Source organism: Harmonia axyridis, chromosome 3 (genome assembly GCF_914767665.1).
Source record: "Harmonia axyridis chromosome 3, icHarAxyr1.1, whole genome shotgun sequence".
NCBI classification, from domain to species: Eukaryota; Metazoa; Arthropoda; class Insecta; order Coleoptera; family Coccinellidae; genus Harmonia; species Harmonia axyridis.
In genome coordinates this window covers 15,088,559-15,112,910 of record NC_059503.1, presented here as the reverse complement: position 1 = coordinate 15,112,910, position 24,352 = coordinate 15,088,559, and the positions used below count along the sequence as shown (strand labels likewise).

At 33.7% G+C, this 24,352-nt stretch overlaps 2 protein-coding genes and 1 long non-coding RNA gene across 10 annotated transcripts; 1 reads left to right on the top strand and 2 right to left on the bottom strand.

Moving 5' to 3' along the window:
* Window positions 1-146: 146 nt before the first annotated feature.
* Window positions 147-17,614, bottom strand: LOC123676212 (myogenesis-regulating glycosidase). 7 transcript variants are annotated; one of them, XM_045611976.1, is made up of 8 exons: window positions 17,283-17,614; window positions 15,100-15,590; window positions 14,613-14,689; window positions 8,816-8,954; window positions 5,888-6,404; window positions 3,788-4,141; window positions 1,254-2,125; window positions 147-579 (listed from the first exon to the last, which is right to left on the bottom strand). In XM_045611976.1, exons 2-8 carry the CDS (start codon window positions 15,316-15,318, stop codon window positions 262-264), a joined length of 2,496 nt encoding a protein of 831 aa, XP_045467932.1. In that variant the 5' UTR covers window positions 15,319-15,590; window positions 17,283-17,614; the 3' UTR covers window positions 147-261. The 7 variants fall into 7 exon arrangements, with proteins under 7 accessions (XP_045467932.1, XP_045467933.1, XP_045467934.1 ...); XM_045611977.1 differs by having other exon boundaries at window positions 17,279-17,517; XM_045611978.1 differs by lacking the exon at window positions 17,283-17,614 and adding an exon at window positions 16,870-17,032.
* Window positions 17,615-19,103: 1,489 nt separating this feature from the next.
* LOC123676229 lies at window positions 19,104-20,430 on the top strand. Its single transcript, XR_006746879.1, has 2 exons — window positions 19,104-19,425; window positions 20,232-20,430. It is a non-coding gene; the product is annotated as an uncharacterized LOC123676229 (long non-coding RNA).
* On the bottom strand, window positions 19,758-24,245 carry LOC123676216 (ATP-dependent Clp protease ATP-binding subunit clpX-like, mitochondrial). Of its 2 annotated transcripts, none has more exons than XM_045611986.1 (8): window positions 23,812-24,245; window positions 22,345-22,757; window positions 22,140-22,269; window positions 21,279-21,695; window positions 20,822-21,006; window positions 20,604-20,771; window positions 20,254-20,475; window positions 19,758-20,198 (listed from the first exon to the last, which is right to left on the bottom strand). In XM_045611986.1, exons 1-8 carry the CDS (start codon window positions 23,870-23,872, stop codon window positions 20,019-20,021), a joined length of 1,776 nt encoding a protein of 591 aa, XP_045467942.1. In that variant the 5' UTR covers window positions 23,873-24,245; the 3' UTR covers window positions 19,758-20,018. The 2 variants fall into 2 exon arrangements, with proteins under 2 accessions (XP_045467942.1, XP_045467943.1); XM_045611987.1 differs by having other exon boundaries at window positions 21,279-21,677.
* Between the last annotated feature and the right edge of the window lie 107 nt (window positions 24,246-24,352).

Here is a 24,352-nt window from a genome sequence, read left to right as displayed (position 1 = left end):
ATAGTCTTATTATCTGATTCTATGCTCATACTATGGTTATCATTTTTGAATGTATACAAGTCTGTTATTTTAAATCAATGTTTTAATAACGTTTCAATGTAGCGTTAGCGGTTTAGGTATAAAATTCGATTTCGGAATAAGATTGGTTCATGTTTTAATCTATATATTAATGAAATAAGAGGTATCACATTCGAAATTCTTAAAAATACATTCAATCACATCAACTCAAATATGTAAAATTGTTGATAGGTAGGTATATCGCTAAAGTCTGGTATTATCGGGCATCTTTTCAAAGTAAGCAACTTTATCTTCTTCGACTTTGTAGTTATGGATCCATCGGCTACCTTTGCGGAAACTTCCATCTATACCATCTTTCCACACTCCAGCTGGAAGGTAAACTTCTCTCTGTCTAGAACCAGAGTATAAGACTGGAGCTATTATTAAGTCGTCTCCTATTGAAAATTCATCTACCACTGAGTGACAGGAAGGATCATTGGAGTCCATCATCCACAATGGCCTTACCATAGGAAGACCCGTGTCTAATGCAATTTTAGCGTACTTTTTCAGAAGGGGTGAAACCTGTAAATAAATGAAATTTGAGAGTTTTACTACTATCTACTACACAGGCAGTGGCGTAACGAGGGAATCATGAGCCTTGATGTAAATAAAAAAAAACGAGAAAAGTAAGTTGATCTCAGAAGATTTTCAGCGCTCATTCATGCCTTGTGATTTATTATGACGTCTTTGTTGTTGGTTATTTATATATAGTCCGTTTAGGAAATATTGACATTGATATTTGTGAAAACTCGCTTACACCATAAACTTAGATGTGTATAGGGTTCTTTGCTTGGCCGATAGATGGTGTCGTGGCGTGCATATCTATCGGATAGATGCAGCGACAGCGCCGATGACACGTTAAGACTTGCTTCACCTCAGTCCTCACACCTAGCTTGCGCTCTTTCTCCTCGAATATGCCTTTTCATCTCCTTCTCTGGGGCTTGAAGTCCCGGAAGTTTTACGTTTGCGCACTTGCACTACCTTCATCAAAACCAAATTCGATCCGAGAGTTATAGAAATTGAGGCTGTTAGAAGGATTTGCGAAAAGAGTACGATAGAAATACAGACATCAAATCAAAGCCTTTCAGATCCGTCTTAAATGCATTTGTTAATTTGGAAATGAAGAATTTTAATTTTAATTCCAAAAGTTTCTTTCTACGTAGACTCGGAAGCAAAATTGTTCAATCACCAATTACCTTCATTTGCCTCAAAGAAGTCGATATCTTGGCCATTTCCAAAACATTCTGATCCCCATAGGTGCTAGGAAGACGTGTGAACCTTATAACAGGCAAAAAAGTGGCCAGCTGCAGCCATCTCATATACAACTCTTTGTCTGGAAGTAACTTCGTAGATGCGTTAACATCCAACATATCGACGTCTTCGAAATCACCTCCCACTGCTCCTGGAATCAGGAACGGATATCCCAGTAGTCCATAAGACAAAATAGTTGGAATGACTCTCCTCAAACCATCCCACGAAGATTCGAATTGGGGCAAGGACACGAAAATCGGTGCTTTAGGTCTCGTCACAGCGCTGTTCACTCCAAACAAGTTGATGTTATGTTGTAAACTGTCCGTGAGCAAGGTTTTGTAGTGATCTGGATTAATCAAGGGCTTATCACATTGATAGTAGTGCGGTATATCGTAAGCTACCCCAACGTCTAAGTAGAACGCATCGAATTTATACTTTCCAGTTACATTCTTCAGTTTTTCCAACAACCAAGGCATAGTTCTGTTGTTTGTAGGATCTAGAACTCCCGCACTCTGCAGCGACTTGTATCTTGTCAAGGCCGGAATTCTTCTATCACTAAACCTCTCGGATACGAGCAGCCTTTGTCTCACAGCCTCGGCAAAGTTTGAACTCTCAGTCGATATATAGGGTTGTATGGAGAAAACTATCCTGAAACCTCTTCTGTGCATCACATCGATCACCTCATCCAGTTTCGAGAATCTGTCGATGTCCACGGTAAAGTCGCCAACTTGCTTTTGCCAGAATTCGTTGATGAGGACATGGCCTTGCTTGAGAAAACCCAACAGGATCACTTCTTCTGTGTAATTGATTATTGTGTCTGCAAAGAAAAGACTATTGCTATAACAAACTCAATATCTCAACAAAAAAAACATTTTCATACATCAGTCGCTGAAGTAAAACCACATACCAAATGGTGGTTTTTTCGAGGTATATAACTTTAAGTTGGCATTACTGTTCAAGATGGCGACCGATTTAACAGCTGTCAAGTGATTTATTCTCAGTCTGGTCTGACAATTCATCATGAATAGACTCACGCCTGAACAACGCTTGCAAATAGTGCGATTTCATTTAGGAAATAATGGTTCTGTGCGGAATACGTATCGCGCACTACGTCCATTTTATTTTGTTTAGCGATGAAGCGCACTTCTGGTTGAATGGCTACGTCAACAAACAAAACTGCCGCATTAAGAGTGAAGATAATCCTCAAGTGTATGTCGAAACACCGTTACATCCAGAAAAACTGACTGTTTGGTGCGCTTTATGGGCTGGTGGAATCATTGGTCCGTACTTCTTCAAAAACGATGATGGCCAGAACGTTACAGTCAATGGTGATCGGTATAGAGCCATGATTACTAACTTTTCGATTCCTGAATTGAACAACCATGATGTCCAGGAGCTGTGGTTCCAACAAGACGGCGCAACAAGTCACACAGCTCGTGCCACAATCGATTTATTGAAAGACACGTTTGGTGACCGCCTAAGTTCACGTTTTGGACCTGTGAATTGGCCTCCATGATCTTGTGATTTAACACCGCTAGACTACTTTCTGTGGGGCTATGTAAAGTCATTGGTCTATGCGGATAAGCCACAAACCCTTGACAAGGAAGACAACATTCGCCGTGTTATTGCCGATATACGGCCACAAATGTTGGAAAAAGTCATCGAAAATTGGACGTTCAGATTGGACTACATCCTAGCCAGCCGTGGCGATCATATGCCAGAAATCATATTTGAAATGTAATGCCACAAGATTATCTTGCGGATAAATAATCGAATTATCCATCGTTTTTTATTGCAATTTAGTTCTATAGCTCTGAAAAAAACACCCTTTACTACTTTCTGGCACACCCAGTATATTATTGCATCTTTAGACAGCTTATTTGATGAAAATTTCAGCATTATGCCATAATTTGGGTAAAAAATCTACGTTTCATGAGTCATTGGGAACACTTGTTCATTCAAACACTCGTGTAAGAATATATCAATGTCTTCTGCACTCGTATTATATTTTATCTAATTCTGTGGTTATTCCGTTCATTCTTACACATCTTGTAGAACAAAATCGTGCGATAATATATCAGAAACGCACAGTTTTCATGGTTATATTTTATTATTATATGTTGGTACTCCGAACTTTCTGCAACGGCTTTATCTGTCAATTCATCAATTTGCCTCAAAGAAATCAGTTCTGCCAACCAACATTTTTCAATGCAAGAAGCACTAAATGATATTTATGGAAATATTTCATTAATTTCAATAAAAATGCAATGAATTAGAGAAAATAATGTATAATACTCGTACAGAAGGCTCATTCTACCACTCGTTCAATCAAAAACTCGCCATTTCGTGGCTCGTTTTTGAATTTTGAACTCGTGGAAAATATTAATGCCTTCTGCACTTGTATTATAAAGAACTATTCTTATTCTTTGCGACATCAACTTTATCATATTCTTAAGTCAATATACCGAAAATATCTCACCTTCAGTGAGTAGACCAGGCCCTGTAATCTCCCAGAGAGGTTCCGTAAGTAAGGAATTGATGACATTGAGGTCTTCTTGCTTCAAGCCATCCCAAAGGGTGTTCTCGATCAGATTTGAATGCAGTGTGAGGGTGTTGGAAGCTACACATATGCTGTAGTTCAATTGAGGAGTATCGGTCACGTGATTCACGTAGGCAAAGTCGTCGTATTGAGCTTTGAGGCAGAGTTGCTTGTTGTTAGTTCCTGTTATGGCAGTGTAGAGGGGCGTGACGTTGTCTACGAGAATGGCAGCTCCTTTCGAACTGATGAAGAACCTTTTCAGGACGTTTCCCCATTCGTGCTTGTCCACGTTACCTATAAAAAAACATCCATTCGAATGAAATCAGATAAAATTTTTTGAGAAAAGTACTGACTTGGCTCATGGCTTAGGAGCTTTGATCGCTCGTACATTCATACATACTACAGAACTGTCATATATGGTGATATATGAGATGTGATTCATCATTATGTTATTGTTGTCGGTTAGTTTATCTAAATGCGGGGTTCTGATGATGAACAATCCCCTCAAAATTCGACATGAACATTAGTGTTGTTATTTTACATGTACAATGTGAATCACAATCTAATCTGATCAATTGTTACAGAACTATTGGAATTTGTCTATAGTTCTAGTCTCTTAATCAACAGAAAAGAGCCTCAAATCGTTATTGGACATCCACATGGATTCAACTCATTGGAAGTCAGCATGTATATACAGAAAATAATGACTGATCTGCTTACATAAATTTGACAATAAGGAGAAATATCGGATTCCAAATATTTCAAATTTGCATATTCAATTGGGAATCGTTCAAATAAATATATTTCATTCAATACAATATGTGATACATTCATAACGATATAGAAATTGTGGATTTGAAAATATATAACAATCCGACAACCATGTTGGGGACATGTAAAATTGCGTTTACTCCCTCTATCTATGTTTATTACTCTATGGTATAGCCAATAGAAAATAATATCGTCCCTGACTAATCGCGAAGATATCGATTAATGGTAGAAAAAAAATATTTTGAACTTGACAGCGCTGAAGAGTCATTTAGCTCACTACTGAAAAAATTCACTCATGATGTGTTTATTTTATTCTCAATTGGTTCAAGGGTAGATTAGGATCAAGATCTATGAATAACACAGGTTGTCTCGTAGTTTAGGTTGAAGAGGGGGGGCTAACACGTCATCCGGTATCCATATATATCGCCATTGGCTAAGGTCTATTAGATTAGACAGGTTGCCTCGTAACTTTCAACCAATCAACGTCAACGTGACGTCTCCCGGTATCCCCATTCAAGTTGAAAATTACGCGACAACCTGTGTAATCTATAGACCTAAGATACCATGATATGGAATAAGCCCAAGAAAGGTTAGCTTAATTTCCATAAAATGTTTACATACATTGTGAAAAAGATCCAAGAACACTTAAAGAGAAAAAATAACAGACAAAATCCTAACTTAGTGTAAAAATTAAGATAGACTATAGAAACACCTATCAATTGAAAAGATTTCATCCTTTTCTTAAATAAAAATTCATTATCTGAGTTCCTAATTTCGCAACTGAATTGATTGTATACCTTCATTCCTAAAAGTACATTGGTACCAATAGGTTACCCCATTTGATCATTGGAAGATATACGCTTCAAAAATGTTTAGAAATTGATAAATTGTTTCATAAAAATCAGTGCTCATTTGTGAACACTTGAAAAAATTTAAGAAGAATTCATCGAAGACATTATTCAGTTAATCGACTCACTATTTGTCGTATAGTAGACAAATTTGAAAGTGCTACCAAGTACGTCCCAGTACTTGGTAATGTTACTCTAGTATCGTGTAAGGAAAACTCACTTTCAAATATGGTTTGATAGAACATTTCAACAATTTCTAAACGTTGTTGAAGCGTGTACCTTTTCTCGATCATAACCTACTGAACACAAATGACATGAGAAACGTCAGAAAATAATACCCAGTGTTGCCATTATAACCTTCTCAAATTGTATTAATCCTAAATCTAAATAATATGGTAATAAACCGCAATTTCATAGATACCTGTTATGAATGGTGAAAACTCATGATGTCCCTTTTCCAACTGCCAAGCAGACTCCGCATTTTGACCACCCCCGTACCAATGTTCGTTAGTGGAGAATTCGAAGCAATCCGTTAGATCGCCATTATCGCCCAAAGCAACCCATCTGAGGTTGTAACACTTCACCTCCGAACTGAAATCGTGATGATTCAGATACAACCTCGCCCTCTGCATCCACTCCAGACATATGCTCTTTTCTATCTGATCTTTCGGTAAACACGGATGTACAGCGTCGAAGTTCAACGTCGTTCCCAACTTGGCGTTTATTATAGCCAATCCATCATCGTTGAAAATTTTCATCATCCTTTTGACATGATTGAATTTGATCCTTTCGAAGTATGCCCTTTGGAGTACTTTCTGATGGTATAAGACGTAAGCGAAACTGACTAAAAATACTATGGTTAATAGGAGGAATCCCACGAATATCCTTATTTTGTAATCTGGGCTTTTCTTCTTTTTGAAGGTTGATGGTCCCCACATCTGTAAAAATATTAGCTATTGTGAAACGACATGAACATGCGGAGATTCATTCGAGTGTTTTGATTTCGGAAAAACGTCAAAAAAATTGAGGTAAATATGAACAAATTTTTACGATATGTGAAAGTTTCACTACTTTTTATGCGCTGTAATTTTCGAATTATGAGCTCGGAATGCTCTCAACGATAAGGTTCGACTTATTAATGACGAATCAGCCCTTAAATTCAATTTTGAATTTTAGCATCGAGCCCCATATGCTCACTATCGTTAGGTAGCTGTCTAAGTGTCTTTCTGGCAGAGATAGACAGACAATAGAAAGATGTGAAATCTAGTAAGAAACTATCAGAAATATGATCTAGAGATACATTAATTCTGACCGTCAGGCTGCAATCATTGCAAGCATTGAGCTCACATATCATCCATTCTGAAATGGTATTGGAGTGATGAAGAAAACTCAACGAAATAGGCAAGAATAACAACTAATAAGGTGTTTTCAGTCTGAGAGGCCAACACACTGGCCAGAAAAGAAGCAAAAACTCCTTTCATTGGCCCAAAATCTTTCTGTGGAATAGGCGAATGTTCCTAAAAGAAAGAGTTTCAGGAGAAGGAACAACCGAAAGGGAAACACTATGGTGAAATTATCCTGGATTGGATCATTCTAAGAGTTTCTTCGATACTTTGACACTGCAAGATCTAAGGACTGTCTGGATCTTAGCAAGAATATGGCTACAACTCCTCACTAGATTCCTTATAGATATTGTCGCTTCAGGAAGCACCTCATGAGAATGGGTCTAGCGGAAAACGACGCTTTCAGATTGTGTGGGGAGAAGGTAGAAACTGCAGATTACCTGGTGACGGAATGCCTCCTCATCACTAGCCAACGCAAAATCTGCTTTGGACAAGAAAATTTGTAGAAGTGAGGAAGAAGCCTCCTTAAAGCCATCTCAGATATTGGGGTTTATTATAACTCTGGAACTGGAAGGCTAGCTGTAGATAACGTAATAACGAGAATAGTTTTGATGGGCTCACAATAAACTATTAGGTCGCAGTGCTATGGAACCCCCTTCAATCTTAATCTACATCTAATTCAACGAAAAGACTTGGAGACGGATGCCCAATATTCTCCTTGAATTTTCTTTGGTTCTGATGGTATGACCAGCTTAAAAATTTGCACTATGTTTGAGATTTATATTTCATATCAACACCAAAATTTCAACTCCGTCGTGCTAAATTTTAAGTTGATCAGATCCATAGAAAATTGAAGAAGAATATTAGAAAGGAAATATCCAATATTTCCTGGACAATGGATCTGAACGAGTTGAGATTTTGCGTGTATATAAAGACCAGAGATAACATTATCTCTGATAAAGACTATCAATTTCAATCAAACTGCAAAATTTTTTGTTGATCGCATGATCAGAATCATAAAAATTCAAGTAGAATGCCCACATTTTTGTTATATTCATCAAATGTTTTCGTTATCCTTTTGAAAATTTATTGTTCTAATGGTGAATCAATTGAATGCTCATTCTCTAATCAGTCTCCAAGAACATGTTTATAACTTTAAGAGCGTATTTGGTAACATTCGATATACTTACAATTACATACAGGTGGCAAAAGCATAGCAATAAATTCGTACATATACATACTGAAGAACTACATCGTTATTCTTGTTAGTTTTGAGTTTTTGTTATTCTTTAAGTGTATCCAGATCGAATATTTATAAAGATAAATGTATTTTACATTGAATACACTCGTTTCTATATGCAATTCAAAGTGTTTCCCCAGAGTAGGTATAATTTCCATTATTTTGGAATATATGAACGATATTCATGAAATTAACATTTGTTATTACCTTGTCTTTATTTTGCTCTAGAAGTTTATTATTCCATTCCCTCATTCATTTTTCGAGAAGATAATTCAATCCATTATTTACTCGAGATCGAGAATCCCATAGTCACCAGATGAACAGACACATAACTATATTAGCACCGAATTACTGAAAACAATGTATCTACCCAGTAGGTGTCTCTGATCGCATTCTATTTATGTATTTCAAATGATATTCCCGTTTTAAAAACTGGAAGTGTCCTCTATACGTTGTGAATTTTATTGCAACTCAATTTTAATGACACTATTCGATTTTTACAAGATAAAATATTCAGAAATATTTGACAGAAAAACAAAGATCATCTTGAGGTCACTTTGATTCTGCTTTCGAGAGATAAATTTCACATAAATTCCGATAAATCTTGTTGAAATCATTGTTTTTCCTTAAAAAGAATGTTGATGAACTCAAACTGATTGCGAAATGGGGTTTGATTACTTTCCTCAATGTTGTGTGAAAGATTATTCATTATTGATCGCAAAAAATTAATAGTTAGTTATCAGTAATTCATGAAAGATATTCTCACCTGCATTTTTTCCCTAAGCAAGCTCGAAAGAGAGTTGTTGGATGTGATTGAGTTCGCTGGTGAAGATTCTTCATCTCCTGTTGCTCTGAGCATCTTTGGGATAGTAACAGATTTTCTTCTAGCATTACGCAGAGGAATTCTGCAATTTAGAGGAAAATTCATTATAATCTGTATCTATATTCAGAATTTGTATGCAATTTTAAATAGGTCTTAGCTTAGAAGGTTTCATCAGGACAGCTGAAAATACTTTAGAGCATTTAAAAGGGCTTGAAATGATATAAAATTGATTTTCCTATCATTTGCTTGCTACCTCTAAAAAAACGGAACTTGATGAATAAGTTCATAATTAATATGCACTCCAGTGTTTCAAACCTTCTGCAGACTGGAAAACAGGGAAGACGGACTTTTAAAATGTTGTTGAGGAGATTAAGAGAGTTTTGATTCCTTTTGTGTCTAAAATTCCTAAGCTATAATAAAATTAGTTATTGTGTCCTCATTTCTAGTAAAAAACCCTTTCTTTTATTCCTAAGCTATTATAGTATATCCAGTCACTTTGAGGAAGCCAGAATATTTCGATTATACAAGGGTTGTCTAAGTTTCCAGAAATTCTTTTGGGGCCACTGAATTTATTGACTAGCAATACTTTCAAGTAAACCCCGGTATTTAGCGGATCGCGGTATCCACTTCAAAGGGACATCTGGCCAAGCCATTTTATGGACTAGTTCAAGTGACTTTGGAATATACCAGTATTATCTACTACTTTTCTCTTCAGTAAAACCTATTTTGAAGATTCATAAATTCTGTATAATTTCTCAGCACCATCTGTTTAAGATTGTCTACGTCTTTACATTCGATCGATTAGTTATTAATATAATGCTCTACCTTTTTTGATAAATTAGTTTTTCCTAGCTTAGCGAAAAGACATGTCTATTTTGTTTCCAAAATACATTTCTTCCAATATCCTAAATCTCTTTCCATGGCATTCGAGTGTAACTTACCATTGAAAGTGAAGTAATCATTGGAATCTTTAATGGTGTTTATAATCATCTTATCACGTCACATAAAAAAATTTAAAGTGAAAACACAACCTTCTGTTCAAAACAAGGGTAGGTATGAAACTACTTTCCATCGACTTCTGGAACTGGAATAACCTCAGTTAATTATCATTAAGATAATATTTATTTTTGAAATCCTTTTATTTGATTTGTTTGAATGAACTGTGGATAGAACAACCTGGAAACATGATATACCACATTTCACCTTTTAATTATTGAAATATGTATTCAGGAGTCAGTTATATACGCACTAAGAGACTTTATATGCTTTCTTCGTCAAAACATTCATTTTCCATTGTTCTACGATGGACAGATCGAACTAATCGAACTAATTTATCATTTTGATTTACGTTTCTCAATTGGCATTTAGAAAAGATTTATGTTATTATATTGGCAAATTATTTCGATTGAATAACATTCGGACGAAACAAATTTTTAACTACCTTGAAATTTTCAGTTTCAAAAACTGCAAACTTATTTATTTTGAAGTTTATTATTTTGTACTGTTTCGTAAAATATCTTCAACATGACCGGCTGAAAAGAAAGCGTCTTGAATTTCGTATTTTTTGTAGTAAATATTGTGATATAAATTTTTCAAAATTTGTTTACTTCATATTTTGCCTTCAAAATTCATGGAATAATGAATCAAACTCACTAATGATCTTCAGCATTTCAGTACAGGAATATTTCATTGAATTAATCATCCACTGAAAGTAGAAAAATGAATTTGGATCAAGAAAGCCAGTTTCGAAGATAAAAAATTCAAAAATTAAAAAAAAATAATTGCAAGTTATATAATTTCGCAAATAATAGAAAATGAACAGCCAAAAGCAGATCTTATTACTTTCATATAATTCAATAACTACTATTTTCTTCGAATCGTTAACGTCCTGAAATTAATAATTTTTTCAAAAAATACAGAAATATAATAACAATTAATTCATTTTACATACCATGAAGAATAAAAACCCTGGCTATTTTCCAATGAAACTTTGGCCACTGGTGTTGAAGGACATAAACTTCTTGCAAATAGAGAGTTGCAACGAATATTAAGTCATTTTGAGTGGCCTGTTGACCCTACATGACTAAGTGGAGGGATATCTTCAATTGACTTTAATATTATTGAATGACAGCATACCTAATATACCGGATATATTTTTTCTTGGAGGCAATAAAGACGAGACGTGAGTATGTAAACATTTTCAGACGTCTGTATGTTTTTTTCCCAGAAAACAATTCGGCAATTTTAATTTTCGGAGAAACTGAAGATCTTGTTTATAAACAGTGTTTCCCAAATATGAACTACGATAATACGATATAGGATTTTAATGAAAATATGGTTTTTTGAGTTGTTCTTCACTCAATGAGAGCCGAGCCAAAAAATATATTTTTTCTTAAAAACTCGAATTTATTCTTCAATATAATCACCTTCAAGAGTGATGCATGAACTGCAACGCTATTCTAGCTTTTCAATAACTCTTCTATAGAAAGGTTTGTCTTTCCTTTCGAAATAGGCTCAACGAAAATCACTTCTCATTAGTATCAAATTTATTTCTTTGAGGCCTTCTTTTGAGGTCTGTGAAAAGTCAGTACCTAATCACTGGGGGCCAGATCTGAAGACTAAGGCGGGTGGTCAAGCAGTTGGAATTACAATCAATTCAATTTGACCGTGGTTTTCATCTATTTGTGACAAGGAGCACCGTCTTGGTGAAAGAGTATTTTCTTTTGAATTTGAGGACGATTTTCCTTAATTTCTGCACTCAATCGATCCGATAACGTAATGTAATGGTCACTGTTGATGGTTCTATCCTTGACAAGATATTCAATGAACAATATTTCATGCCCGTCCAGAATACGGATGTCATTACCTTGCCAGCTGATGTTTAAGATTTTGGAAAGCTTTCAAGTATTCATCAAGCCAAGTAGCTTGACATTTTAACCAACTACTTGACTTGAAAATCAAGCTCATGAAAAATTACATACTTGAGATTGACTTGACTTGATTTTAGATATTTATTGCTTGACTCGTGCGCGCTTAGACTAAATAAGGGGATTCCTCGAGCGCCGAGAGACTGAAGCATTCGCCAGTGTGACTTCATTAGTAGTTTTCTCACATTTCTATGGAATCTATTGGTAGTTTCAGAAATATCTTTCCAAACTTTGCCAAAATGGCAAAGGATTTTTTATCAACGCCAGCATCTTCAGCTCCTGTTGAAAGTCTATGTTCCAGAGCTGCTCTTACAGTTACAAAAACCCGCAATAGGTTAGGCGACAAATCGATAAGATGCCTCATGTGTTTTAGCTCTTGGATGGAAAATTATAAAATCAAAAAAAGCCTCTCAAGTTTCTCAATATTGAGAAACTTAATTTTTTTCATTATTTTTTATTTTGTTATGGTTTATAGTGATTTAATTTACGTTTCTATTTCAAAAAAGTTGATATTTTCGGTTCTTTTATACAATAAATTTAATGAATAAAAGTGTTTTTTGCAAGGTTCTTTCGCATTTAAATTTTTTTTAATTTATGTGACACTACACAATAAAACTGCTGAAAATCAAGTAGCTTGATATGATTCAAGAACTTGATAAATCACTACTACTTGACCTGAAATCAAGTCAAGCTCAAGCCAAATTGTTTTTCTTCGAAAGTTATTGTGTTTGAAATAGAATTGGATTTTACTGCGAATTTTTCCTCAGAAAGTGCAAAATAATAGCCTTTTCGGCAAAATATTCGAAAATTATACACAATTGGACAAAACTGTCCACAAAAATGAAATAAAATTGTTAATATGATTTTAATATTCCTTTCTTAGAATCCACAGATTATAAAAGAATAATTCATCTTGATTTATGCAATTATACAAAGAATTGACCATAGATTTATTACAACATTCCAAACAAATGACAGCAATAAATAACGATCACAGTATTACTTCACATCAGATCACATTACATGGGAGAATTATATACATGCAACAATAATAAGAGACCATTATTTAATTTGTATGTTATATGAAGGAAGATAGGTACTTAATCTTCTTCAGAGTGCAGTTGCACTCCAACTCTGATTGATGTCAGAATTTTTTTGCGAATTGACTAGTTCAACGAACCTTACTGTATTAGATATTAAAGGGAGGCATTATGAGATAATTTTTCTAGTACTTGAAGATAAGCAAAAAGTATCTGAAACGGTAGAACACATCATAATAATGAAATAATTGTTTGTAAAGATACCATATGATATCAATAAATATCAACTCGTTACACTTACAATGTTTGCATAGAGATAATTATTAGTTTGTTTTCGCAATAAATTTTAATATTCCAATATCATGGAAAAAAAATTGACTCACGGTTTTTTCAGACCTAACTCTTCGCTTAAAAATTGTAAGCCCTCCGTATACTCCATTTGAACCAGTTTTGTTTATGAAATTCACTTTATAATTGTGGGACATTCATTACTTTGAATCTGATTATACAGATAACGTATTAAGGTTATTTATTGAAAATTATAGATAATGTCATCTTGAGCGGATATTGGAACAGGAGATTAGTCATTAAAACTGAGCTTCTTGAGGTTTCTCATGATTTATCATTGCTATTGTTTGAATATTTACGAAGTTATGAATATCTGGAAAAATCCATGTAGGTACCTACTACATTTATTAGGAAGCAAAAAATATTCAGGAAGGAGTAGGAACTTATTTCAAATTGATATATAATGGTGATTGAGTTTCCCATATTTCGGATTTAGACTTAAAACTTCATTTGCATTAGATCAGTGGAAACGAGTTAGGTGTTTATGACCCTATACTTGTAGTTGGTTAGTTTGTGAAGAATAAACTATTAGACGTTTATGGAAAACAAATCATAATTTTGTAGCTGAAAATTTGCATGTTGGGGTTTAATACACTAATCTTTTTTCCTAAAATATTTTCAGATCTCTACAACTCCCGATTATACCGGAAACATAGGTACTTCTACTTTCCTTATTTCAAATGGCAGACCCAGTATATTATTGCATCATTAGATAGCTTTTTTGACGACAATTTCAGCAATATGCCTTATCTTGGGTAAAAAGTCAACGGTTCATGAGTTAATGGGATTCTTATGAAAAAAATGGTGGCGACGAGGACTAACTTTTTTGAATATTTCTGCAAAAATTTTTTTTTTCGAAGAAAACTTTTTCGATACGGTATTTCACTCAATTCTCGAGTTTCCCACAAAGAACGCACTTCTTATATCCCATCAACATTTCATATCAACTCACAATATATTGAGATGGAAACCTAAATATATAAGAAATTCAGAAAACAAACTTCGAGCGCGCAAAATGACTTGAAACAACCGATGACACTAAGAGAGCAAAAGTTACCAAACCTTGGAATTCAGCAGGAAGGTACAGAAAATAATAAATACTCTGAATACTTTAAATTCGGCAATTAGGAAAAATATCGGATTCCAAATATTCAAATTGCATATTTAATCGAGAATCACTCAAATAAATATATTTCATTCAATATAATATACCTTCATAATGATATAGTAAAATTGTGGATTTGAAAATATATCACAATCCGACAATGTAATCTTACCATGTTGGGGACATGTAAAAATTGCGTATACTCCCTCTATCTATTATTATTTATTATTCTGAGGTTCGATCTGTTGTCAGTGATGAGATATTGCGTTGCTCATCCCTTCACTACAGATCGTAAAAAATATCGTTATAAGAACACTAACCTGAATCCTATTTCATTGGCATTGACCAGGTCGCTGTTAGATTCTTGAATATTTTCCAATTTATCCTGTTCCACTCTCTGCAATCAATAGAGAAAGGTCAAGAAAAAATACTATAGTAACATTGACTTTTTAAAAGTATAAAGAGGAAAATAGAGATGGAATATAATATAAAAACAATTTTATGGAGAACAGTATCTATCAAGAACTACAAAAAAAAAGAATATTTGTAAAAATTAAGGGAAACACTGACGTTCATTCATCGGACATTTGCATTTGGGGAGCACATTACTGTATATACAGGGTGTCCCATAAAGACCACGTCAAACGAAAACGGAATGTAGATCAGAATATGCTCTTTCTGATATGAAAAAATCGTTTGTATGAAAGTCTCGCAGTTTTCGAGATATTTGATATTTAATGAAAAAATTATTCTAATTATTAGGTATAGGTATGTTTGATATTTGAAAAAGGTTCCTATGTTACTCACTTCTACTTGATCGTTTATAATGTGCATATCATCCAAATTAGGTAACGATATACTGTTCCTCCTGAGTGACATCAGCCTTTTGCACTCGTCTTTTTCTTCTTCCTCGTCATCTTTTTCGTACAACGATGTTTCACTCATCTTAATTTCATCAGATGGGCTGTTGATGATGATTGTCGGTATTTCTTCTAAAGGGTAGATATTCTTTTTGGATCGAAACATTGCGCATTCGAATTCTTTTAGTCACTTTCTGAATGGTGAACATCACACAAAATTGTTCCAATTATCTCTGTTTTTCTGGTATCGAATCAAATTTTCTCCATCATTCTGGTGACAACTCACAAAAGTCTTTGATGTTTCAATATTATGCTCAAGGTACAGAAATCCCATCGAATAATTAGCGATTAAACATTATATCCATAAATTTAATTAGCGTGTTCTGTTTTCCATGTAAGGAGACAAGTTTCCGAATGTTGAGAAATTGCTCCGTGCTTCTGTAAAGAAAAAATTAACACCTTTAGTTTGTAGCCATGCTCAAAACTGCGTGAAAATCTTTCTTTGTTACATTCTTGACCTATTTATTATAGTAGTTTATCAACTGTCAAACAAAAATAAATGTCAATTGTTTTATTTCCTCAAAAGCTGATAGGATTTGAGTTCGTATATTCACAATTCCAAGTGATAGATCCATAAGGAAAGAAATAATGAGAAAAGTACTAACGTGAAGTCAAGAGCGTTTGAGTTCTCGTTAATTCATGAGCTAATTGCACCCTTGGAGATCACATAACTGTGTATAGGTATATAGGGTGTTCCATTAGAGCTACATTTTCAAATTGTTTGTAACACCATATTTTTTGTTGAATTTTCATATTGCATAGAATAAATGAACCCAAGTTTGTTCGAATTCTCATTTTCTTTGAGATTTATCGATTTTTTTTAAAAACCTACTATGAATTTACATCATTTATATCATATTTCCATCAGATTTTGAAAGTGAATACTAGAAGAACGAAGGTAAGTACTGACTTTTTGCCACTGAGAACTCTACTGGGTGTTCAGAATGAGATGATTCATTCTCATTGATGACTTATTCGAACTCTAATATCGGGCTCTCTCCAAATGGCACATCCTTTATTTCTTTTTCTCATTTGGCAGAGAATTCTTCGAAGATAATTAAATTTGCTACATTATGAAAAAAATTGAATGCAGGATATTTGAAGAAGGCCAACAAAAATTAGCAAAAATCTTAAAATGGCATATTTACGGTAGATACCCCTAGTCCGATTTTGACCATAACAACTCAAGATCCTAGCCTTTACTGCAAATTTCAAGTTTCTAGGTCCTTTCATTCGAAAGTTATATGGCCGGACGGACAGAATCGAATTTAAGGAGGAATTGGATATCAATGATCAATGACTTTTTGTTTGAAACCATTCTAAAATTACTGACATTGTGACGAAATGATAGAGCAATCTTTTTTGGGAGACAAGCGCTCAAAAATATTCGGTAAAGTAAATTATCAAAAAAGTGTGATAAAACTACATAGAAAACTGAAACACGTCCAAAATAATTTTCATTTAAACCAAAACAATCCAAAATTTAAATTATATTCTTCAAAGAAAAAAATTATAGTTCGGAAAAGGTATTGAAATCTTGAAAGGATGGTTGTTCAATATGTACCTAGGTATCCATCACTGAGCAGGAAATTTTTAATCCCATGACTGATAATTGTCATACAAACTACTTGAAAGAGAAAATCCTAATAACACTAACCAATTTAGTTATTTTCGTATCTGCAGTAAGGAAAACTCTTTAAACCTCATATTCACTCGATTTCAATACACACATTATCATATAAATCATGCAAAATTTGCTTGAGCTGAGGTCAAAATTAATTGATAATTCCGACGGATGTTATCGTTTGAACGTGTTCTTAACTATGAAAGAATAATGTGCAGAAACAAATATAACTGAAATTACACATCCAATAATTATCGAGATATTATATAATGTGTAGGACGATGTTACATCCTTCCTGTAGATACGTTTGCAGATATTTGTCGGTCAACAGTGTAGAAAATTATGAAATTTGCTCGTTAAAATAACTAATTCTGATATAATAAGAGCAACTTCATGACAATATTTTTAATTGAGAATTTGAAATTTTCTCTGATATAGTTACCTACAAGGTTTTTATCCTTCCAACAAATTCACTTTCACTGTTTTTTTGTCGAAAAGTTGGACACAGTCACAAATTGAATATTTCACTACAATTTCACTTAGTGCCTTCAGTAAAACGGGAAATAAGCTGTGTTTTATTAAATTGAATCCTTCACACCTACTCATCATCTTTGTCGTTCACGAGGTCTGCTGTTGTTGAATTTATTCACTTTTTCTGAATGGAAACACATTGTAATTCAAAACCGTGTTTCGAATAACTTTTCATTCAATTCTAGAATCGAGGTGATATATGTACCTATAATATTAGATAACGTTAGATGCAGCAAAAGACGTGCAAATGTTTTGAGATGTGATTATTAATTGAATGATTATTCAGTTGATATTTCTAAAGAATTATGTAAAAATATGCGAATAAATTAGTGAAGGATCATTTACACTTTTGTCTAACGAATATAAAAAATGTCGTAAAAAACTAATGAGATGGCTAGCTGCTAAGAGAGGAGATTCGTATCAGTGAGTTATATTCCCTTCATCTGGTTCCACCTGTACCTTCACCCTGAAACTATTTTACTTATGATTTTATTTGATTTTTGCAGATTTCTGGAAAGACGACAGCCCCTTCGATTGAAGCACGCCATCAAAATGTCTTAACAAGGCGGTTCATAGTTTTGCGACAATAATTCTAGAACGTTTGATGCAGTGGTAACGCCAGCTTTCAAGAATAGGAGGGCCAGCCGCCACTGGTTTGGTGGGTGGATACGTCCATAAAATAGTGTAACTGATTTAAAAAATGGAGCCTTGAAAGCTTAAACCCGTAGAAAATGATTCTCGAAAATTTTGTTTTTTCTTCAGAATTTTTTTGGAAAATACAACTAATGCATATAAGAATAAGGTTGGGGTACTACACAGGGTGTTTCAAGTTCGACGTTGTATCAATTAGGTTTTTCAGACACACACAGGCCTATACTGACAGAACTAAACCAGAATTGCGAGTTGGTATTATTGCCAATAAAATTAAATAATCCATTTTTCCCAATTTCATAAAGATTTAACTAGTTGCTTAATATAAAATTGAAGAAGTAGTGACGAAATTAGATCTATTCTCGAGTTTACCTTCGTACCCCCTCCTCTGGGAGCGTCGTCGGCACTGGCAGGCGAGTGAGTAGTGACTCTTTGCTTGCCAGAGAGATGGCGTCGTGAGCTGCGCATCGCTCTCTAAGTCGCTTGGTATATAAACCAAACCGTTCAACAGAAGCTTAGATTATAGATAGATTAATGTTCTAAGAACAGAAGAGTTACCTTGCACCGTTATAGTCGAGAGGGAAGTTTTATTTGGCAGAGATCACCATTTTATTTCATCAAGGATATCCGGATGAATCACGGCAATTTCCTGAGAAATTGGCTCGAGTATGCCTCGCCAAATTTTATTTGTTCCCCTGGGTACTGAGATATTTTCTTTATAATTTCAAATCATATTCATATATTCAGATACTGACTCAGTTCAAAATTAAATTTTCAAAAGACATTAAATTTTTCTAACAAATTTACGAAAATATCATAGGCAAACTCCGTACAAACAAGGAGACCTTACAATATGTATCTACTGTTTTATTTGTTTCGGCTTGTTACCGAAATGAAATCAGAAAAATCTCATAATTTCTTTTTCACTTGAATCAACTGCATCAGTGACCTCTTCATGTACAATACTGAATTAACCTTGTCCACGAATTCTTTATTTGTCTACTATATTTTATTTTTTCCAAATTGAACATCCCTTTGATTTCCCTATAATATGTAATCAATTTGATTATGTACAACTTACAACTACAATGATTGAGTCTTAAAATTACTACTAGTCGTAAATAATAATTTTCTTGATTACTTTTTCGTGAGATGGCGCAAATGTGTTGAAAACGAGATAAACGAACTACCCGTTCCGTGTATGATAAGTAGCCTAACACTTAATTCAATCCACGAAATTTTTCTTGTTTTGGGAAGAACCCCATAAAATTCCTGATAAATCGGATTCATTTTTTGATGTTGTTGCATATAATCATGCTACGCTCACCGTTAGGCCAGTGCATATGGGATGCAAAGTAATAGAGATGCTGCTTTAGTTTTCAATCCAGATATGCAATTAACTATCAGGTACTCTCTTACTTAGATTCTAAATTACTTTGTACGCGCTCAAGTGTTGACAATGCATTTTGTCCAGCTACAGTGTAATGCGGGCTCTAATATCAGTAGGTAATTAAATGAAGTGAAACTCACTGAGGATAACTGGGACAAATTGATTCATTTTAGAAAAATTTTTCGATGTTTTTATTTGAGAAATTTATTTATAATAGGTCATTTTATTATTTACTTAACCTTAATCCAATTCTCTAAAATAAATCATAGTTACTATTAAAACCTTAAATAATTTGTTGTTTCACAATTTTTGAACTTAATATTCTATCAGACTGAATGATAAGGATATCAAACTTTAATTGATTTATTATTTACAACAAATGTTTTATCATATATTACACTCCTTGTAGTATGAATCAAATAAAACCAATTTTTTCACACTAAATAGGTTTTCCTACGGAATAAAATCTTTATTTACAAACAATTCAAATCAATAAAAATATACCATATATATTGAAAAAAAAACATTTTTTTTTAAATATTTCTGAGTCTAAAAAAAAGTTTGTTTCATCATCACATCATGTGTCATTCCAGATGATTGGCTCTAGATATTACTGTTTAAGCCTAATTGAAGTAGTAATATCTTCTTCATCTGATACCTCTGTGGCTGGTGTAGGTGTAGCTCTAATATAGACTGGTCCTCCATTATTAAGTACATATTCTTCGTTAATGCGAACTCCTGTGATTGTGGATCCTGGTACCTCAAACATTGGTTCAAGAAGAAGAGACTCCTGAAATTAATTGAAGGTTAATTAATTTTTCAGAAGGTAACAGCAATATATTCACCATTATGGCACGTAGACCTCTAGCTCCAGTTTTACGTTCCATTGCAAGTTTTGCAATTGCTACTAATGCTTCAGGACTAAATGTTAGATCACACTGATCCATTCCTAGAAGACGCTGATATTGGGGTACTAAAGCGTTATGAGGTTCTGTTAGAATCCTCACCAACATATTTCTGTCCAAACTATGGAAAGGCACTAATACTGGAAATCGGCCAACAAATTCCTAGAAGAGAAGGTGAATTTAGGGTTTACATGATAGATTTTCAAATAATCATAATTCCTAAACTTTGAAGAAGTTCTCATTTACTTGAAGCAAAATTACAGTGAAATATCAAACTACCCTATACTTACTGGAATCATTCCAAAATCGATGAGATCTCTAGCCTGGACTTGTTTTAGAGCGTTGTCCCTTTCTACATTTTCTTCTTCGGCACTCATTGCAGATTGATGTAGTGAAGCTTCTTGAGATGCAGCTCTCCTTCCTTGACTCTCAGAAACTGGTGCCCCAAAGCCTAAATACTATAAAATAATTTGAGATTAAATGATATTGAAGAATAAAAATAACTTACATTCTCATTATTTCTCTTTTGTATTAAACGTTCAAGGCCATTGTATGCTCCGCTAGCAACAAATAATATATTTGTTGTATCGACTTGGATTGTCTCTCCACGTAATTTTCTAGGAGAATTTCTTTCAGGAACATTAACAATAGTGCCTTCAAGCATTTTCAACATGCCTTGTTGTACACCCTCGCCTGAAATATGTTATTGGTTGAAATAAGCATTAATGAATTTAATTATAAATAATAATGATGAGATATGCCAGGAATCAATTTTGAATATAAATAATAATTCAGCTAACTAAGTGGACTATTCTGAAATTGTCAATAAATTAATCTAATTTTAAATGATGCCTATACAGAAGAATGTGGAAAAGGTAACAATAGATGCACAATTAACAAAACAAAACTTTATCAATGAGTAAAGCTCCCAAAATGTTCGCCCATTGGGATTTATTATATCTTACCTCCCACATCACGTAACTGATGAATACCAGGAACAGCTCCAATCTTGTCAACTTCATCTAAAAACACGATACCCACTTGAGCCCTGTCCACCACATAACTAGCATCTTGGAGTAATTTTCCAATGACACTCTCAATATCTTCTCCTACATATCCAGCTTGTGTGAGAGTAGTACAGTCACAAATTGCAAAAGGAACATCTAAGCATTGGGCAATAGTTTGGGCTAAAAGAGTTTTTCCAGAACCTGTAGGGCCCAGAAGTAGGATGTTGCTTTTTTCCAATTTCAAATCATGGCTCTTTTTGTCAAGGATTTCAGAACCATTAGACTTCTGTGTAGTGGCTTCTACGTTTGTGTTTGATTGACTGGAGTTGAAACCAAAGTTGGAACCATGGCCCAGTCCTGTCAGATGGAGAAGATCTGCACAATAGTTTGGTGATGTAAAAAAAACAAGAATATGTTGTCATGAAAGGTCTGTTCGAAGCATCAGCCTGTTGAGTGTAATGTACACTATACTACACTTAAATTGTTAAAATCAGATAGCTCTAACCAGGGTAATGTATACTCTGTTCGATGGATGTTCACTTAAATAAATGACCTACATTGCAATCGTGCCAATAATAGCTACATTTCCTTCAAAGTCATTGTAGTTTTGTACATAACGGGAAATAAATTGAAATTGTTCTAACCTATTTTACAATGAACAGAGTGTATCTATAAAAGTGTAGTTTCAAAGGTTCAATGAATGGTTTTCTGAGCCTAAAAATTGAATTATTTATTCAAATCTGAAGATGATAATTGCTCTTTGACATTCATCAAATGAAAAGAATTTAATAAATAGACTATGAATAAATTTGTACGAACCTCTGTGAGCTACACTATGATGTGGCCCTTGTTCCATAACAGTCATGTCAGGACGAGATACTGGATTCATTGCTGGCGGAGTATTATTGTAAATTCTCTTATAATGGTTATATACTGCGACAGACAATACCTGCAACAAAAATTAAATTATTTCTTCATAGAAGGTGAGGCCATACAATATGGATTAGTCAAAGTAGAACTTAACCTTTTTGGCGTGGTCTTGTCCAATAACATGTTTGTTCAGATAATCATAAATTTTTTTCGGTGGTGGTGGTGGTTTCCTGTAAAAACCAGTCTTCAAGTCCTGACCCTCCTTTTTTTTGGTGTCCACTTCACTGAGGACAACAAAGAAATGGTGGCATTTCTCACATTTCACAAATCTTGTAGAACTCACAAAAGTTTCAACATGAGTACATGGATCTCCACATTTTGGACATGATAAAGTGTTTTTACTTTTGCCACCACCTCCACCTGAAGTTCCTTTTGGTGGCACAGTGGAATTATCTGTATCTTTTGGGGGTTCTCCTGCCCCAAAGGATTTGAAAATTATTTTACCAGTAGTCACACATCTGCTGAGGGCTATAATGTTTGGTGTTTTTCCAACAGCAGATAACAAGCCTGGGAAAAAATTATAGACATTTAATATAGATATGTGGAAACAAAGTTCAGACAGTGTAAATTAATGTACTTTTTTGTTAGTGAGGTTGTGTTGTTGCCTGAATTAGGTAAAATAAACCGTTTTTCAAAAATGATGTTATTTGACCAAAACTTCCAAGATTGAGTTTTTGTTTTAAAAATTAATCATTGAAGACACCAAAACAAAATTATTCATTTTCATCATAAACTGATCTTTAGAAATTATGTAATACTGGAGAAAATTTTGTCTGTAAAAACATTTCACAAATAGATGTTTTTATTGTTATTCAATTGATTTATTTGTAATTCAAATAAAATTTTATTTAAATTAAATATTGTATTTGGTATAGCTTTGATGGAAGTTTTATGAATAATAAATTGGATTCTTGTAAAAACTTCTCTGTTAAATAATATTTATTAATTATTCAATAATCACATTTCAAGCACCAACTTTTTTAATGAATATAGATATTTGATTTGATTGTTTCACAATTCGATTTTAAATACAATACATGAAAATTTTTAAAATTCTCAGAAATTCCTTAAAACTCACAAAATAGAGAAATGTGGTAAATTGTGCAATATTAATATTATGGTATATGTTATTCAAATTAAAATATTGAAGCATATTAAAAGGTGCTTTGAGTTAGGTCAAGGTAAATAGCCATACATATTTCAAAATTCAGTGGTGAAAAAATTCATTCAAGGTTACTGAAAATGCATTATAACTCTGACTTAGGCTTTAGAGTAATTGTATTGAAACAAGTTTAAACAAAGAAATGATGGATAAATTCATTGATTTGAGTCACAACTTTCATTCGAATAAGCAAAATTATTGAAAAGAATAAAGATTATAAGTATAAATAAAAATATTTTTGAAAGATAATTGCATATTGGAAACTTCAACAAACACGCAGATTTGGATTGAATACAAATTTCGTCTATTAAAAATAATAAACAGTCGAAGATATAAATAAATTGTTATTACTGGGTAATAGTATCATTTAAAAATAAAGTCTCTTATTTTTGTTCTCACCGGGGTATGTATACAATACTAGCTTTCCAGCATAAGCCAACCGTGAAGGAATACCAGTCATCTTGTTATTTTAATAATAACTAATTGCCATAAGTTGATCGAGGGTGGAACTCTGGATATGGTGTTATTGTATGTTGCACTTATTTTCCATACAGTTGCTATATGTTGAAGCACCAGCAAGACGACGTTTGATATTGCAATACTGACGAGATGTCAAGGTCTGATAAACATGACGTAGTTGATCAAAACACTTCGGAAGGGAGTTTTAAATTTTGCTTTGAAATTTTAATATTTGATACAATTTGCAATGTTTACACACTCCAATAACTAAAATTTGGAAACAATGATATAACAAGGTTATCAATGAATCGCCATGATTGATTGGAGTCTAATCAGATTTTTGTTTACTTCAAATGACAATGAAAATATAATTGACATTAATGACAATCAAAATTTTCAATATTCTGTGGTAATAGTAGTCTATGTTGTAGATCTGATAAGTAGAATTTGACAGTTCTGGCCTACTTTTGCTAGTTCATTA